The 16745-nt window shown below is 36.2% G+C and overlaps 1 protein-coding gene across 11 annotated transcripts in view; it reads right to left on the bottom strand.

Annotated features, from left to right (window-relative positions):
• The window catches only part of CLASP1 (cytoplasmic linker associated protein 1), a 506270-nt gene that overhangs the window by 226088 nt on the left and 263437 nt on the right, over positions 1–16745 (bottom strand). For all 11 annotated transcript variants that reach the window (XM_033944379.1, XM_033944384.1, XM_033944387.1 and 8 more), the window contains exons 17-18: positions 11465–11632; positions 10033–10082 (exon numbers count right to left, since the gene is read on the bottom strand). In XM_033944379.1, the coding sequence (XP_033800270.1) occupies positions 10033–10082; positions 11465–11632 (218 nt within the window). The remainder of the gene's footprint in view (positions 1–10032; positions 10083–11464; positions 11633–16745) is intronic.

Genomic DNA, 16745 nt, shown 5'->3' with positions numbered 1-16745 from the left:
ACAATGAATTTCCTTTTGGATATAAGTTAGAAGCAACGATTTGATAATATCCCTTTTTTCATATGAACTTCCTTCTTTTCATTTGAACTTTTTTCAAAGCGAACTCAATTTTTGCTAATGAACTTTTTTTAAATGAATGTTTGAAGAAATGTTTAAAACTTTGATAGGAAAGTCATTGATTTAGTGAATTTAAGATTGTCTCAGAGCATTTTTTAATGTATTTATTGTATTTATAATAATGAAGCACTTTCACTGAGCACTTTATATTATGCACTTTAAGTATTAGTAACATTGTTAAAAAATTTTGTGGTAATTAGTGAAATATGTAAGATACATGAACTGATGAAAACAATGGGATGAACTATAATTAACAATAAGAGGAAATGAATTGCAGTGAAATTGAATAAGAATTTGAGATGAGATATCTTGATTGAATTTGATTAGGTAATATATATGGTTTGATATGAGTTGGTCCTGAGTTTCAAAAATGGCATGCTCATCTATTTTAAGTAATATATATTCCATACCAAAATAGTTTTTGTAGTTTAAATTTAATAAGTTTTTAAGGATTTAAATTAATAAAGGAGGAGACATAGGGGCTCATAATCGAAAGAGAAAAACGTCCAAAAACTGGCCTAGTCGGCACTTGGACAAACATTTCTCAAAAACGTCCAAGCGCCGATAATAAAACCGGGTTTTGGACATATTTAAAAACGACCTAGGCCTTCATAGTGCCGCTCAACGTCCAAAGCTAAATGGGGCATTTCGGGAGGCGTGTCGACGGTGGGAGTTGGGCGGGACGTAGGCCGGCTTAGACTTAGTCGTACAGCATGTATAACCGAAAGTTTAACAACAGAGCCTAGACGGAACCCACCTAAACTCACCAGATAAGCACTGAAAACACATAACACAGACCCCCACACACTACCCCAGTGATCACCAAACCCCCCCCCCCCACCCCCATAAAAATTATATTCACAACTTTAAATTTCAGCCTCCAGACCATCATCACCTGGCAGCCTGGCACAGAAAGCCTAGTCATCCAGCCCAGAGGCAGCTTAAGTCATCTTGGGGGTGGGGTGGGGACCCATAGAGAGGAGGACCCATGCCCATAAGCCCCTGTAATCACTGCATTGATACTGAAACATGTGCACTGCCCTATACACCCCAAAACCCTTTTTTACTGGCATATAAGTGGCTCCTGCAGCCATACGGGATATTGGGGTGGTAGATAAGTGGGTCTAGGGGATTCTGGAGGTGGTTTGGGGGGCTGACCATCACCTATAAGGAAGCTGTAGTGAGAAGAAGCCATGTCACCCTTTTTGTGAAGTTCACAGCGGTGCCCTGTAAGGTACCCCACTATTTAGGTGGCATGTCTGGGTGTGCAGTCCATCACTTTGCAGACCTCTCCCACGTCCAACAGGGCTTGTTCTAGGCGTTTTGGACTTGGACGGAAAGTTGGACGGAAATGTGGTATAAAGATGGATGATTTAGTGGCTTGGACGATCAGCTCAGCAGGACGTATAATTAGACGATTTTCGAAAGTAAAAAAAAGTTGGACATATCTTTCGAAAATGTGTCTTAGGCTCTTTTTAGCTTTGGACGACTTGCGAGATGGACGTCTCTTTCTTTTTTTTCCATTATTTTTTATTTTCAAATCTTACATAAAGTGTACAAAATATTAAATACAATTGATAAATATATATTATCACTTTTATATCTAATACATTATATATCTAAATTTGATTTTCCCCCTCACCCTCCCCCCACCCTTTTATTACTTTAATATAATATTTTAAATTTTCAAATTTTACAAAAAATATGCAACATGTTATAATACAATTAATGAATATTCAATAACATTTTTATATCTAATACATTATGTTCTAAATAAATTTTATCCCCTCTCCCTCCCCCCACCCTTCTATTACTTTTCATTCATACATTACATATTGTATAATATATTATAACATATTATTTAGAAATTATTTTCCTTACCCCCCCTCTATGTGTGTCATAAAAAAAAAAAAAATCTTGAAATGAAGAAAAGAAGAAAAACCATATTATTTATTCATTACAGTATTTTGTCAATGGCCCCCATATTTTTATGAATTTGGTATATGTCCCTCTTTGTATTGCTATTGTTCTTTCCATTTTAAATATGTGACATATTGTATTCCACCAAAATGTATAATTCAGGTTATTATAATTTTTCCAATTATTGGTTATATGTTGAATGGCAACCCCTGTCATTATTAATAAAAGTTTATTATTTTCTGGTGAAATTTGACTTTTTTTTCTCATCATCATTCCAAATAATATTGTATCATATGATATTGCTATATGATTTTCCATCAATTTATTAATTTGTGGCCAAATTGAATTCCAAAAAGATTTAATGTAGGGACAATGATATAGTAAGTGATCTAATGTCCCTGGTTCTAGATTACAGTGCCAGCATTTATTGGACTTAGAACTGTCTAATTTTTGCAAACGTGTAGGGGTCCAAAAAGCTCTATGTAATAAAAAGAACCAAGTTTGTCTCATAGATGCTGACACTGTACATCCCATTCTCCAAGACCAAATTAGTGGCCATTGAGATGCATTAATCTGATGTCCAATCTCAATGCTCCAAATATCTCTTAGACCATTTTTTGGTTTTTTATTCAAATATCCAGATATTAATTTATACCACAATGCGGCTTGATGTCCTAGGAAGTCTGTTTGAAAACATAAGAACTTTAAACTATATTGATTATTTAATGTTTTCCATTCAGGGAACCCAACCTGAATGGCCTGCTTCAATTGCAACCATTTAAAACTTTGTGTTTTATTAAGACCAAATCTATGTTGCAATTGTGAAAAATCCAGCAGTTTACCTTCTGAAATAACATCATCTAAAGATCTAATGCCTGCAATAATCCAGTTCTTCCAAAGGATTTGAGCTCCGCCAATTTTGATCTTGGAGTTTATCCATATAGATTGATTAGTTGATTTGTTTATTGGGATTGGTGTTAATTTATCAATAAACCTCAATGTTTTCCAAGTATCCATTAATAATTTATTTTCTCTGTATCTTCTAGGTATGTTGATACTTGGCAAATGAACTAAATTTAGGGGAAACATAAGGCGCCATTCTAAATATAACCAATCTGGTGTATTATCTATAAGTTCTGGGAGGATCCAATACATACCCTGACGTAGAATATAGGCTTGATGGTACCTATAGAAATTTGGGAAATTTACCCCTCCCTCTTTAATTGATTTTTGCAAAGTTACTAAAGCTATTCTAGGTGTTTTGCCAAGCCAAAGAAATTTTGTTAAAATGCTATTAAGTTTTTTATAAAAGGACCCCTGAAAATAAATAGGTATCATACTCATTTGGTAGCAAACTACAGGTAACATCATCATTTTAATAGTTTGAACTCTTCCCCACCAAGAAATATGTAATGGGTTCCATTGCTCACATAACTCCGTAACTTTTTTTAATATATATTTTTCATTCTCTTTTACTGTATCTTCAATTGTATTTTTAACTTGAATGCCAAGATATTTAAATCCTTCTTCTTTCCATATGAATGGAAAAGTATCAAATAATCCTTTTACACAATGAACATTCAAGGGTATAATTTCAGATTTATTCCAATTAATTTTATAACCTGAAAATTTACCAAACTTATCAATTAATTCCAATAAAGAAGATAAGGTTGACTCTGGATTTCTCAAATAAAGCAAAATATCGTCAGCATAAGCCGAAATTTTATATTCCATATCTGAATATGGAATACCTTGTATCTCCCTCTTTTGCTGTATTGCTAACAATAAGGGTTCTAATACAACATCAAATAACAAAGGAGATAAAGGACAACCTTGTCTAACTCCCCTCTGCAATTGAAAACCATCAGATATCTTATTATTAATATTTAGTCTTGCAATCGGGAAGCTATACAATGTTTTTACCATTTGTATAAATCCAGAACCTATACCAAACCATTCTAAAGCCTGATACATAAAATTCCATTCTACTCTATCAAATGCTTTTTCAGCATCTAATGAAACTGTAAAAGCCGGTTCATCCATTTTTTTTGATAAGTTTAACATGTGAAATAATAGTCTAGTATTATTAGAGGAATGTCTTTTAGCAACGAAACCCATTTGATGCATATCTATAATATGTGGGAGAGCTTTGGCTAATCTCAAAGCCAAAATTTTCGCCAAAAGTTTATTATCAACATTTATCAAAGATATAGGCCTGTAGTTCGAAACCAAAGTAGGATCTTTATTTGGCTTAGGCAAAACAATTATTATTGATTCAGCCATAGTACCTTTAATATTACCTTTTATAAGTTGTGTCTGATATAAATTTAGTAAATATGGGGAAAGGATATTTTGAAATGTTTTATAAAATTCTACTGTATAACCATCACCACCTGGAGCGGATCCAACTCTAAGAGATCTCAATGCTGTTTCTAATTCTTTTAATGATATAGGTTCATCTAAACTCCGTTTTATATGATCAGGAACCTTAGGTCCATTAATTAAATCTAAAAAATTTTTCCCATCTTTTTGTTTCTCCAAATAAGGCTCGGAAGAATACAGGTCTTTATAAAATTTTAAAAATTGTTTTAATATTATATTAGTTTGATTTGTTATTATACCATTATCATCTTTAATTCCATTAATATTAGTTCTTCTTTTTTTTGCTTTAAGATAATTTGCCAATAATCTCCCCGCCTTATTAGAATTTCCATAATACATTGTTTGCTTGGAAAACAAATCCCTTCTTATCATTTTTGAAGTTAATTCATTATATTTACCTTTTGCTTTTAAAAGAGCTTGCAAAACTTCATATTCCCATTTACTTATCAATTTAGCTTCTAATATTTTTATTTCTTTTTCTAATTCTAAATATTGTATTTTAATCTGTTTCCTAATAAAAGCTGAATATGATATAATATTACCCCTCATAGTTGCTTTAAATGCATCCCATACATTCTCTATAGATGTATCCTCCACTAAATTTATTTGAAAGAAATCGTTAATTTGTGTTTTAAAATTTTCCAAAAATTTGTCGTCCACAAGCAATGCATTATCAAATCTCCAAAGAGGTCTATCATTCTCTAATTGATCTAATTGTAATTCTATCCATACTCCCGCATGATCCGATATAATAATAGGATCTATGGAAGCTGTAAACACCTGTTGTACTTTATTTGTTGAAACAAAAATATAATCTATTCTTGAAAATGATTTATGAACCTGTGAACAAAATGAAAATTCCTGATCATTAAAATGAAGAATACGCCATATATCTTTCAAATCACATGATTGAACCAAATTTTCTAAACCTAAAGATTTTATATTTTTACCTGGTTTTTTATCCAATAATGGATCCATTACAGCATTAAAATCTCCAGCCACCACTAAATTAGAAGCAGCCAGTGGTAACATCATATTCTGTAATTTTTAAAAAAATTCTGATTGATTCAAATTAGGGGCATATATATTGAACAACGTCAGGGCATCATTTCCCATACCTATATCAATTTGTATCCATCTTCCATGTGGATCTGAATTTTTTACCTTAATATTGGCCATACATTTTTTATTTATAAGAATTGCTACCCCTGCTTTTTTACCCTCTGCTGGAGCAAAAAAACATTTTTTTACCCACCCACCCGATAATTTCTGTGATTCCTTTTTACTAAGATGGGTCTCCTGCAGACAGTAAATATCCGCATTTTGCTTTTTTAAAAATGTTAATACTTTTTTCCTTTTTATTACGTGATTTAGGCCATTGACATTAATAGAATATATCTTAAAAAACATTATACATTTTAATACTTTTCATTATAATCTTTTTCTCCTCTTCTTTCATATTCAGAATCCTAAAAATGTTTTTCACGACACACATTTTTACCCCTAAAATATATAATCCCTTGTTTATTATTTCCTTAATCTTTATAGTAAATACTCTCCTTTTCCCTCCCTTTCCCACCCAATACAATGGCTGCTTAAGGATACACATTGGAAATGCAACCCAAACATTCTCCTCCCCTCTAGGCATTCAATATTAAATCAAATTTCCCCTCTATCTATTTATATTAATCTTTAATATTTTTAGTCATATTTTCATAACATTTCATTGATATATCTTTAACCATTTAACAGTTTTTAATTTATATTTCTTTGGTGTTATCATTACATCATAAAATTTCATCTTGAACATATATTTAGTATGTTATTAATGTTTTTCTTATATCTTGTTCTTCTTTCTTATAAATTTTATTGCCTTTTCTTTATATCATTTTTCTTTCTTCAGATATTTCGATATTTCATATTTTTATAATTATTTCATAAAGTCATCAAAACCATCTTTAAATTTTATATTAAAATATCATAGGTTCTGGTTTAGAAAGAAAAGCTTTTAGTTTTTCTGGATCCTCAAAATACAAGGATTTGTCTCCAGATGATACTCTCATTTTCGCTGGATAATATAGACCATATTTAAAGCCTTTTTCTTTTAGTTGAGGTCTCATGTCTAATAGTCTCTTTCTTTTATTTGCTGTATTTTTGGCAAAGTCCGGTAAGAACCATATTTTAGATCCTTTATAATTTAGATTTTTGTCTTTCTTTGCCGCATTTAATATTTCTAATGCTTGTTGGTATCTAAGCATTTTGAAAATTATTGGTCTTGGCCTGCCTTTATTTTCTGTATTTTTAACTGGGATCCTATGCGCTCTTTCTATTTCAAGTCTAGTTGTAATATTTTTGGAATTAAATTTTCTAGAAAAATTATGGGATTTTTTCCTTCTAAATTTTCTTGTATTCCAAAAAGTTTAATGTTTTTCCTTCTTCCTCTATTCTCATAGTCTTCCAGTTGATCTTTTAATTTATTCAATTCCAAATTATCATTTTTGCATCTATTTGTTTCACGTTCCATGACCTCCATTCTAGATTCCAATTCAGTTGTTCTTTTGTTATTACTTTCCATTTGTCTATGAATGTTTAATATTTCTTCCTTCATTTCAGACATATTGGTTACAGTTTCCTTAAGCATTTGTTTGATTTGTCTTAGTTCTTCCATGACTTCTGCTTTACTCAATATGTCAGGTTCTTCTGTTGGAAGTGGGATCTTGCTTGGTGTTATTTGATCCTGTTTTTGTCTTTTTGCTGACGTGCCTGTTTCATTTTTGTTTTGTCTGGTAGTTGCCATGTTGTTATTTTTATGGAGTTTACTTTGTTCACAGATGTTAAATGACACAAGAACCTCTGTAAGTCACTATTTCAGTAGTTTTGTCTTTAATATCCTGCTATATCAGTTTAGAAAAAATGATGAGTAAATTTCAAAAATTTTCCTTTCTTAAGTTTAGTCTCTTAGGTTTAGATTTGGTGTTTTAAGTTTTTTAATCCTTTTTCTTCCAGAATTTGGTTCTATCTTTTGAAGTAGAAATTTTTCTCCTTTTTTTCTTTTTCTTTCCCAGCCTTTTTCCCTTTCTTTTTCTTAGTTATCTGTCCCAATCTTGTATTGAGAAAGAACACTTCTCTTTTAGGGTCTGTTATCACTTTAATATTGACAAGAAGGTTATTTTATAACCACTTTATTTTAATGATTGATATTTATCAATGTCAGACCATCACAATCTTTAAACAGACTCAAATCTTCTATTTCAGTTTTCTTAGAGCAACTGTCAGTTATTTGTCTCCAGTTCAATTGCTGTGAAAAAAAAAAAAAAATGTCGGTAATCTTTCTCTCTGGCTCTCCTCCCTCAAGCCCCGTCACAGTCTCAATGGAGGAGGGCAACACTCAATCCAGCAATCTTTCCTTCCTTTAGGTTTCTTTCAGAAACGGCGGGTCAAATCTTTCTACAGATTTATATTACTATTTCCGCCAGTCACTCTCCTCCGATGACACACCGCTACAGCGCTGAGAAAAAAAAAAAAACTCAGTAATTCTTTCTTTTGGCTCTCCTCTCACAAGCCCAATCGCAGCCCAGACCGAGGAGATCAACACTTAATTCAGTAATTTTCTTTTACTTTGGTAATCTTGAAGTAACTGTCATTTATCTATTCTCAGCGCTTCTCAAATACCCCGATGTCACGTTACTTCAGCTTTAAGAAAAATGCCGTTAATCCTTTCTTTTGGCTCCTCTCTCACAAGCCCAATCGCAGCTTTGATAGAGTAAAGCAATTTTCAATTCAGTAATTTTTTTTTACTTTAGTAAACTGACATTTATCTGTTCTCAGCGCCTCGGTATTTAATTAGTGAGAAAATGCCGTTAATCCTCTCTCATCAGTTTTCTTCACTCAATTCCCTTTTCAGTATCTTCAGTATCGTCAAAGGAGGACAACTTTCAATTCAATTCAATATTTTCCCTCTTATGGGTTCCGTTAAATTATATCGGGACACAATCTTTCTTCAAAATTTCCCCACCATCTCTGTCAGTTACTCACTCACTTTCCTTGCCGTTTCAAGTCTCATTGAACCGCCGAGAAAAAAAAAACGGCGCTCTGCCTTTCCGATTCCTATTACCTTAGACTTCACTTTAACTTCAGCAAAAGATGATTTTGTCTTTTATCATTTGTTCCGCTTCTTTAGTAAATATTTTTTTTATGAAATTATCCAGAAGGGAAAATTTTTTTTACATTCTATTGCCTAGATGATGAGGAGCTTCACGATCACACAACCATTTGTGTTCGCGTTAAGCCACGCCCCCCTCGATGGACGTCTCTTTCGATTATGCCCCTCCACGTATTTAGAACTATTTATTAAAATTAATGTAATGTATTTTTTAAAAAATAGAGATAGAATAAAATAGTTAATTTATCTATATTGGTAGGGAGGTGGGGTAATAGCCGGTGATGTTATAAGGAGATAAGAGAGTAATGTGTTTCTCTCTTTAAGTAATCCCATTTTGGGAAACATGTTCTCCTAAGTCTGAGGCTTGTCCCCATTAGAAGCTAAATTAATGTCATGTGATTAAAAAGTCAAAAGTCATACTATTAAATCCAATTACTTAAGTAGTAAATCTAATTAATAAGTTGGACTATAGAAGTAGTGCCCATTTTTGATATTGTGCAAATGGTTTTCAATAGTTTTATATTTTGTGTATATACCATTTGAAGTTTGTATTGTTTTGTTGTATCAAAAAATATGTGAACCACAAAATTATTTTCACTGACCTGTTTTTCATATAATTTTCCGTTTCCAATTCCGTCTGCCTCTTTAGCTTCTCCGTTACCACTGAACTGTCCCCCGGGGCTCCGGATCAGCGGGCTTCATACTTTCGATAACAGACAGTAGCCACGTGGTCTACATTTCAATTTGACACTCCTAAGCAATGTATCATTATTTATTCTTTGATTTTCCTTTTCTGTGAAAGGCCCCACAGACCACTTTTTAAGTTCTCGTGGACCACTGGTTGGGAACAACTGCTCTAGAGAGAAGTGTGTTCTGTGTTTGACCTCTCTATTTCTTACCTCAGACATAGCCTTCAGACAAAACATGGCCACGTCAGGTACGTGCTTTGTTGAAACCACTATTTTGCTTCACATTTGTGTTTGTTCTGCTGTTAATTCTACTATTCTTGCATCGCAAATCATCTGCCCCCAACTTAATAGAACCTTCACTATAATACATGTCAAAATATCAGCTTACAGTTAGGTTGTCAAGGAGTATTGCTACTATAGTGATGCATTTGGAAGCTGATTAAGGAAAATTTATTTTAAAACCTGATAATAAGCAAAAGCAAGGACTGTTTTAGTTCTGTGCATAGAAATTTTCTTTTCATGCCGACACCCTATTTGTACAATTTTTCTCGAGTTACAGAATATTTTTTGCCACCTTTCACAACAGTTGCTCCTCTGACTTTCCTTATTCAGTCCTTTTTTTTCTCTCTCAAGGGAATTTAGGCACAGGTGTTTGAGTAGATCAGTCCCACACATTATGAACAGAAGCTGCCACAAACCAAGCCAAATTCTTACAGGCCACACAAACCAAAGTAACAAATGTGGAATATCTTTTGTACCTACCTCTGGATGCAGTGCTTCCAGTTGGACTTCTTTTAGCCGAAAGTGGACGGCTTTAAAGAAAATGCAAAACATATGTATCACTGCTGATTCAAAGTTCATGGAATTAATTTAAAAGAAAAACAACTCTCCAAAAATATAGCAATTAGCAGCAATTAGTTACAATATCATTTAACCAGTTGCCCCGAAATCTTTGGGTCGGTGGCCCAGATACAGATGGCCTCCGATTTGATCCTCAAATTGCATTTTGCAGCCCATATCAGCTGGGACAGAAGCAGCACTCACAGCAACAGGTGGGAAAAGGGCAGAGGGAGCTATGGTCATCAGTTAATTGTCATAATTAGAGCCTGTGATACAGTGTGCAAAGCTCCCTACATCAAGGCCTTTGCTGAAATGATCAAACTAGAGCAGAGGTAGGAAGTTCTATTTAAATACTGTATCATGGAGGGGGGGGGGAAGTTGTAAATGAAGACTCTTGGCATAAGAATTCCCAATCTTCTTCCAACTGAAATGGAACAAATAAGACAAAACTCGGGAACATAAGAATTGCCGTTGCTGGGTCAGACCAGTGGTCCATCGTGCCCAGCAGTCTGCTCACATGGTGGCCCTTAGGTCAAAGACCAGTGCCCTAAGTCTAGCCTTACTGGTTCAGAGGTAAGGCTAGACTCAGGGCACTGGTCTTTGACCTAAGGGCAGTCAGTGATTAACGACGGTATATTTGCTTCATTCAGGAATTATTTTTAATGGCTGAATATGCTGGGAATTGTGCCCTGAAAAGAAATGAACTGGACAGAGTACTTAACACTCAGAGTCCGCAGTGGTAACCAGTGTCTGAGCCGCAGGCTGAACCGATCTTAGAAAATCAATGCTGGGGCATGCACAGTTCCCAGCACTGAATTTCCGGATCTCAGTGGTCACCCAGAAGTTAACCAGGTACATTCTGCTAGTCAGACTGCCATTGGGTTAACTTCACCGCATAAGGTTAGGACAGCCTTTTCGCTGACCTAACTTTATGTGGTTACTTAGCCGCTAACAGCTAAGTTCACTATCCACCCATGCCTTGCCCTAACCCTAGCCAGTTAGCAGATGGCCAGTCAGCAGGGATATTCAGCAACAGGCCGGAAAAGCCATTTAAATGACCAGGCAGACTGAGAATTCAAGCTTTGTTTATTTACACTGAACAGAAATTTGGCCAAATGATACCTGACCACAGAAAATTAGATTGCCATTTTATTACATGTCGCTGGAAAAGCAGACTGCGTTGTTTTGTTATTTTACTTCTGGAAGCAGGTAAACAGCTCTAGATCTGAAAGTTCACAACTTCATTTGATGTCCACCAAGATCCAGGCCACTAAATCAAACAATTACTTCCCCACTTGCTGTGCACAAATTTTTTTTTTTACTGAAAGCAATCTGGAAAAGTGCAGAAACCTACTTCAAGCTTTCCTGAGAGCTGGAGGAGGAACGATCTGACTGAGGTAGAGATATTATGCTGTCCGAATTCTTCAGATGTGATTGCAGAGCTTTTTGATAGGATGATTCCAAGTTATGATACAAGTGTTCTGCTTCTTTGCTAAAGTGGCTGTGAAAGCCCCAGTAACACCTGCAAAGACAGTTTGCTTAAGACACAGTATGTGAAAAATATTTCAATGCTGTTTATATTTTTGCTAAATTCAAGGACCTAACCCTTAACAAAAAATGTTTTCGTTGTAAAAAAAAAAAAAAAGATATGGAAGAAGAGGAAGATGGAAATGTGTAGAAAGAGAATGAAAAATATTTAGGCTTGGAAAAGGATGAAGAGCAGAACTCATGGAATTCTTTCCAATCCCTCATGCATGTGTGTGTATATGTGTATTCAGGCAATTAGTTTTATTCATGAATGTATTTAATTCATTTTCTATCCCAAAAGTGCATTTGTACTTTTTTCCCTGAGTTACAATTTGCTGTAGTTACAGTACAAGCTTTTTTTTCGGTTCATAGACAACGGCGCGAAAGACAAAGGCGCGCCCAGACAATTGAGTGCAGCGCGGAGGCACGCGCCACTCAAAATTACTGTTTTTAGGGGGCTCCGACGGGGGGTTTTGTTGGGGAACCCCCCACTTTACTTAATAGACATTGCGCCGGCGTTATGGAGGGTTTGGGGGGTTGTAACCCTCCACATTTTACTGTAAACTTAACTTTTTCCCTAAAAACAGGGAAAAAGTGAAGTTTTCAGTAAAATGTGGGGGGTTACAACCCCCCACACACCCCCAATACCCCCACAACGCGGCACGATGTCTATTAAGTAAAGTGGGGGGGTTCCCCAACAAAACCCCCCGTCGGAGCCCCTAAAAACAGTAATTTTGAGCGGCGTGTGCCTCCGCGCTTTGCTCAATTGTCTGGGCGCGCCTTTGTCCCGGCGCGTTTTTGACCTGACACCTTTTTTTCAATACAAGTTTTTATCCTAACTCGACATATACTGGGATCTAATATCAATATACTCGTACATAATAAGGTTTAATTGTGGGGAGGGGGTAGTTTTTATGTGTGAGAGCAATTTGCGTGGCAGTGGAGCCACTGCAGGGGGTAATTAGTGGGCTGGTGGGGAAACTGCAGGAGGTACACCTTTTGGAAGCAAGAGAGGCTTACAGGATGGTTGGAAAGTAGAACAGGAGTAGTTTTATGGGCGGGACAGTTGTGGGGAAGGGGAGAATAGGGAGAGCCAGTTTGAAAAGAGAAATTCACTAACTGATATATTTCACTGTGAGTTTATATGCTACAGAAACCAGATCTCCTCCTCCTACAGAAATGCACTGGTCCATTTGGGGGGGGGGGTTTCTCTGCAATCTCTCCTTTGCTTTGGCGCAACTTGATGTTGTCTTTTTAACAGTTTTTTACACATGCCAAGTTTCATTCCATTTTGTTAATTTTTCAGAAACTTATTTTGCATTCAAACAGACATTTTTAACTCTTTTTGTATATTTTTTTCCCAACTTCCATCAGGTTCATTAGGTTGGAAAGAATACAAAGCATTTAAAACACTTTATCAGTTGAACAGAATGCTGAACTCAAACTGTTCTCTCAATAATAATAATAATTTTATTCTTATATACCGCCAAAACCATGGTAGTTCGAGGCGGTTTACAATAAGAAGAGCTGGACAATCAGGAACATAGTTACAATGTAGAATCATGTATACAGAATAGGAGAGATAATGAACTAAAAATCTTAAGTAACAAATCGGTTAAACAGTTTAGTTTTTACTAATTTTCTAAAACTAAAATAGGAAGAGGAGTGCATGATAATGTTGCCCAGCCAATCGTTCAGTTTACCTGCCTGGAAAGCTAGAGTTCTGTCCAGGAATCTTTTATAATGGCAGGCCTTTATTGTTGGATGGGTAAACATGTGGATTCTACGTGTGGGCCTAATAGCACAATCCAAATTAAAGTGGGAAACCAGGTACATGGGGCCAAACCAAAGACTGATTTGAAACAGAGACAAAAAAATTTAAACAAAACTCTTGCTTCCAGGGGCAGCCAATGAAGTTTTTGAAAATAGGAACTTATATGTTCTCATTTTTTTAAAACCAAAAATCAATTGTACTGCCGAATTTTGAATAAAGTATAAGCACTGCATACCCATAGCATAAGGAAGTCACATTTTAAACAGTTGATTCATTTGATATTTCTGGTATAGCCAACTATCTAAAATCAGTTATGAACTTACTAAAATTCAACAAATCAGCACTGTGTGATTTCCTAAGGACATTTTATTATTAATAATAATAATATAACAGTTTATATACCGCAGGACCGTGAAGTTCTATGCGGTTTACAATAATTAGAAGATGTTACAGAAATACAAGTGATGTTTACAAGGCTTAAATGATGTAATATTGTGTTTTTGATGTAAGATAGAAAAATGAATAAAGAATTTGGAAAAAAAAAAAGAAGATGTTACAGTTTGAATGGATTTAGCAATGTTCTGCCAGTTAACATCGATAGAAAGATGCTACAAGTTGAGTGGAATTAGCAAAGTTAGAAACTAGTGATTAACAGCTCTAGGGATCAGTTATTGTGGGATGAGGTTAGTTGCCTAAGTACTTTAGGAACAGATGTGTTTTTAGGCGTTTCCAAAATTCCCCATAAGTAGTAGACGTAAGCAGTTGTTGTAGATCTTATTACTCTGACGATAAAATGTCAATCTTCATAGGAACACCATTACTGCTCAAAAACCAATTTATACACTAGAGATAATAGACTTTTTAATCTATTGAACCACAAATCTCTTCAGCAGTCAAATCAACTTACATGACCCTCAGCAGTATAAGGACTTACATTAGTAATTGCAAATCTGAATTATTGTAGTGTCCTATGCAATGGGATCCCTTACATTTGGGAGCCAATTCTATAATGGCTGCCCACAGTTGGTGCTAAAATGGAGGCCACTGAGTGTAAATTCTATAATGGCATCTGGGCACCTAGACTCAGTTATAGAAAAGAGCATAAAGAAAGATTAGGTTCTTACCTCGGTAATCTTCTTTCTTGTAGACGTGTTTAGTGGCCCTGAACACTAGGGTCTTGTATCTGAACTAGCAAGTTGCTTGCAGAAAACTGTCACTCATGTTTTCAACTCCACCTCCTTCCCAGGGAGTTGTCTCCTCTGTTTGTACAAAAGCAATCAAGTAGCACTGTAATAAAAGACATACCGTATTTTTCGCTCCATAAGATGCACTTTTTTCCCCCAAAAAAGTGGGTGGAAATAATAATAATAACAACAACAGTTTATATACTGCAGGACCGTGAAGTTCTATGCGGTTTACAATGATTTTTTTTAAAATGCTACAAATTGAGTAGAACTAACAAAGTTAGAGATTAGTGACTAACAGGTCTAGAGATCAATTGTTGTGGGAGAGATTGTGCAGTTCAGCTACCTAAGTACTTCAGGAACAGATATGTTTTTAGGTGTTTCCTAAATTCCCCATACTTATTAGTATGCATAAGTAATTATTACAGATCTTTTCCCCATAATGCAGCTTGATAAGAGAAAAGATGTTGAATTATGGGGAAAAGATCTGGAACAATTACTTATGCATACTAATAAATAAGGGTGAATCTTATGGAGCAAATACCACCCTCCCCCTCCCCAACCAACCTGTTTTTAATTGCTTTGGAGGCTTCATGTGCAACCACAGGGCTTCTTTAATGAACCGGGCGACATCTGGATGAGAGGCCAAGAAACCTCTTTCCCCCGAGCTTGGAAACAGGAAAAGCCTACTATTTGCACTTTTAGAGAACATACCGAGAGCCCCTTCTTAAGTCCCTTCTGCCAAGAAATCCAGGACCACTGAAATCGGAGCTCACCAGGGCTCTATACCCTTCACTGCACACCAGCCTGAGGAGTCCATCCTAGTCAATTTTGAACAAAGTCAAGGGGTTTTGAGGCAGATGGAGGCTAGAGAAGATTGTTTAAAATTCAAGATGGCTGCTACTAGAAAAAAAATCGCACCAAAAACAGCCTGTGGAGCCTTCCATAGGAAAGGGGGTTTTAGAGGAGAGGGGCCTAGGCTCTAGGATCAGAAACTCTGAACTCTCCCCCCAACCCAATTTTCCCCATAGGCTACAATAGCCTTACTCACTGTGCCATGTGGTACCTGCTTGCTTGCTGATAGGATTTCAGCAAGAAACAATGGAGAAGAAATCTGCCTCACAGATTCACTGAATGAACCTGGTCTGGCTGTCAGTCAGACCGAGGTCAGACTGAACCTCAACCCCTGGAAAACCACACCGTTATGGGAGAAGGACCACGCAGCCAGCCCATAGTGAGTCCCAGCCGAGCTGGGAAGGTGCCAAACAACCTTTGCTCAAGCTCTTGACTAAATCAGGGATGCGAGCAGCTATGCAGGGGACGACCCCTGAGCTCAAAAATAGAAAATCGGGCTGGCTACCAAGGTGTTCCCATGGGCTAATCCTGCTAGCAACCGACTTCCACAGTGCAAGCCTGCGTCTTCTGCCAGAGGTCCCACCAAGAGGGAACCTCTTCAAACACTAAGAAAAAATACCCCCCAAAAAAACCCCACAGAGCAGATTAAAAAAAAACCTCTGAACAACTTGACTGCAGAAAACAAATTGAGGGGGAAGGAGCAGCTCCCTGGGAAGGAGGTGGAGTTGAAAACATGATTGACCCTAGCGTTCAGGACCACTAGACACATTCGACTAGAAGTACTGTTTGGGCACTCAGTCGTATTCTACAAACTTAGGACTATATTCTACAAATGGTGCCACTACGTGCCTTAACTGCAGCTGCCTAGCGACACCTAAGTTCGGGATCCTTGCCTAACTTTTATTTTTTATTTGGCTTTATTGGCGTGGTAATTGACCATGCCGGTTTTCAGCCAATACCCCCCCCCCCACATTAAACAAACAATTTAAGAGTTCAGTGCCAAACTCTTCGTGCACCTACTGACTCTTAATGATGCCTATCTTAAACAGTAAGTGTGGTTATGGGCAGAGAAAGGAGTGGTTGAGTTAGGCATTGTTAGGCGTCTGACATATGCGCTACCAAATTAGGCAAGTGAAAAGTGGCCTAATGGAGCAACGCCTACGTCTAGGACGCCTAGCAATGCCTACGTTTGCTTCGGTGCTGCTAAGCGTGATTCTACACACGGTGCCTAGCAGTTGATTGACAACCGTGCCAAGCAACACTTATAATGTAGGTGCCGTTTATAGACTCCAGCC

Source organism: Geotrypetes seraphini, chromosome 5, assembly GCF_902459505.1.
Source record: "Geotrypetes seraphini chromosome 5, aGeoSer1.1, whole genome shotgun sequence".
Lineage (NCBI taxonomy): Eukaryota > Metazoa > Chordata > Amphibia > Gymnophiona > Dermophiidae > Geotrypetes > Geotrypetes seraphini.
Note: the sequence above shows the minus strand (reverse complement) of the source record. Positions and strands in the feature narration are given on the sequence as shown.